Here is a 1082-nt window from a genome sequence, read left to right on the forward strand (position 1 = left end):
TACTGGCCTACAAAAGGATAAACGGACCTCTACTTGACTATATAAACAGGCACAGTTTAAGAAAAACTCTGATGCCACCTGAACTCGAGAAACAATGGAAATTGTAACTTAAATTTATTGTGTCCCATTCACAGAAACGTTTCGGAGCGAGGACGCACCTTCGCTGTAAGAAATATAAAAGATTGGAGTAGTTTTTCCCGATCTTTAAAGACAGAGAAGTCGTCAAATGTTTCATAACTTAATTATGGAAACCAATATTTCATTCTCAGAAAACAAAGGGATCGTCAGATGTAAGCTAATGGTGACATTGTTTTTAGACTTATTCTCATTGCTCGTAAGTTTGTAAATATTTTTTTGTTTTGACTAGTTTGACTATTTTCTCCTATTACTTAATATTAGAATATCTTTCTATTGTAAATAATAATGTATTTCAGTGTAGGTTTTTTATTTAATTAGCGTTTCTGTTATTGTAGTTACTGTCACTGTCACCCTCATTAAATAAAGTCTCTGACTGCCTGACTGACTTACTTCTGAATTTTGTCGTTAGGTATGAGTTACTTTGGCTGCCACTGATTGCTCAGATCTCTGCTGCCGATCTTGTTGCACCCCTTGACATTGCTTGGGATTGGCATGTGCATATGCTATCGCCACTCAGCTATGAAAGCGATTGCAACGGAATCGTATCCACCCTGGTAGATCACAGAATCCACAAGCAACGTGAAAAAGGGCTTGAGAAGTCCAGGAACTTGTGGACCAAGATGTACCCACACGAACCTTTTGAAGTTGACCTAAGAGCCCCAGCTACCATCTTGCCACATTTTTAGTCAAGAATCCAGTATGACATCGCTCAAGCTTGCAGTCGACAGAGGCAATTTTATTATCAGGTATCCTTACCCCATTATCACGATGACTCCATTAACGATCGACGACCGTGTTCAAAACTGGCAGTATCGGATCATCAAACAAGACAGACTTGGAGTTCAGCTGGCAGGACAGTTCAGTTGAATGGGGCCATGTTTTGCGGAGAACCCCCCGAGCATCTGCATCTCGAAAGAGCAGATTATTCCAGCCAGGAAGACTGA

At 40.3% G+C, this 1082-nt stretch overlaps 1 protein-coding gene across 1 annotated transcript in view; it reads left to right on the forward strand.

The window, feature by feature from the left end:
• The window catches only part of LOC138040073 (uncharacterized), a 7824-nt gene extending 6742 nt beyond the window's left edge, over positions 1-1082 (forward strand). The window contains 1 exon segment of the mRNA XM_068885862.1: positions 548-1082. Within this exon segment, the coding sequence (XP_068741963.1) occupies positions 548-1082 (535 nt within the window).

Source organism: Montipora capricornis, chromosome 3 (assembly GCF_036669925.1).
Source record: "Montipora capricornis isolate CH-2021 chromosome 3, ASM3666992v2, whole genome shotgun sequence".
Lineage (NCBI taxonomy): Eukaryota > Metazoa > Cnidaria > Anthozoa > Scleractinia > Acroporidae > Montipora > Montipora capricornis.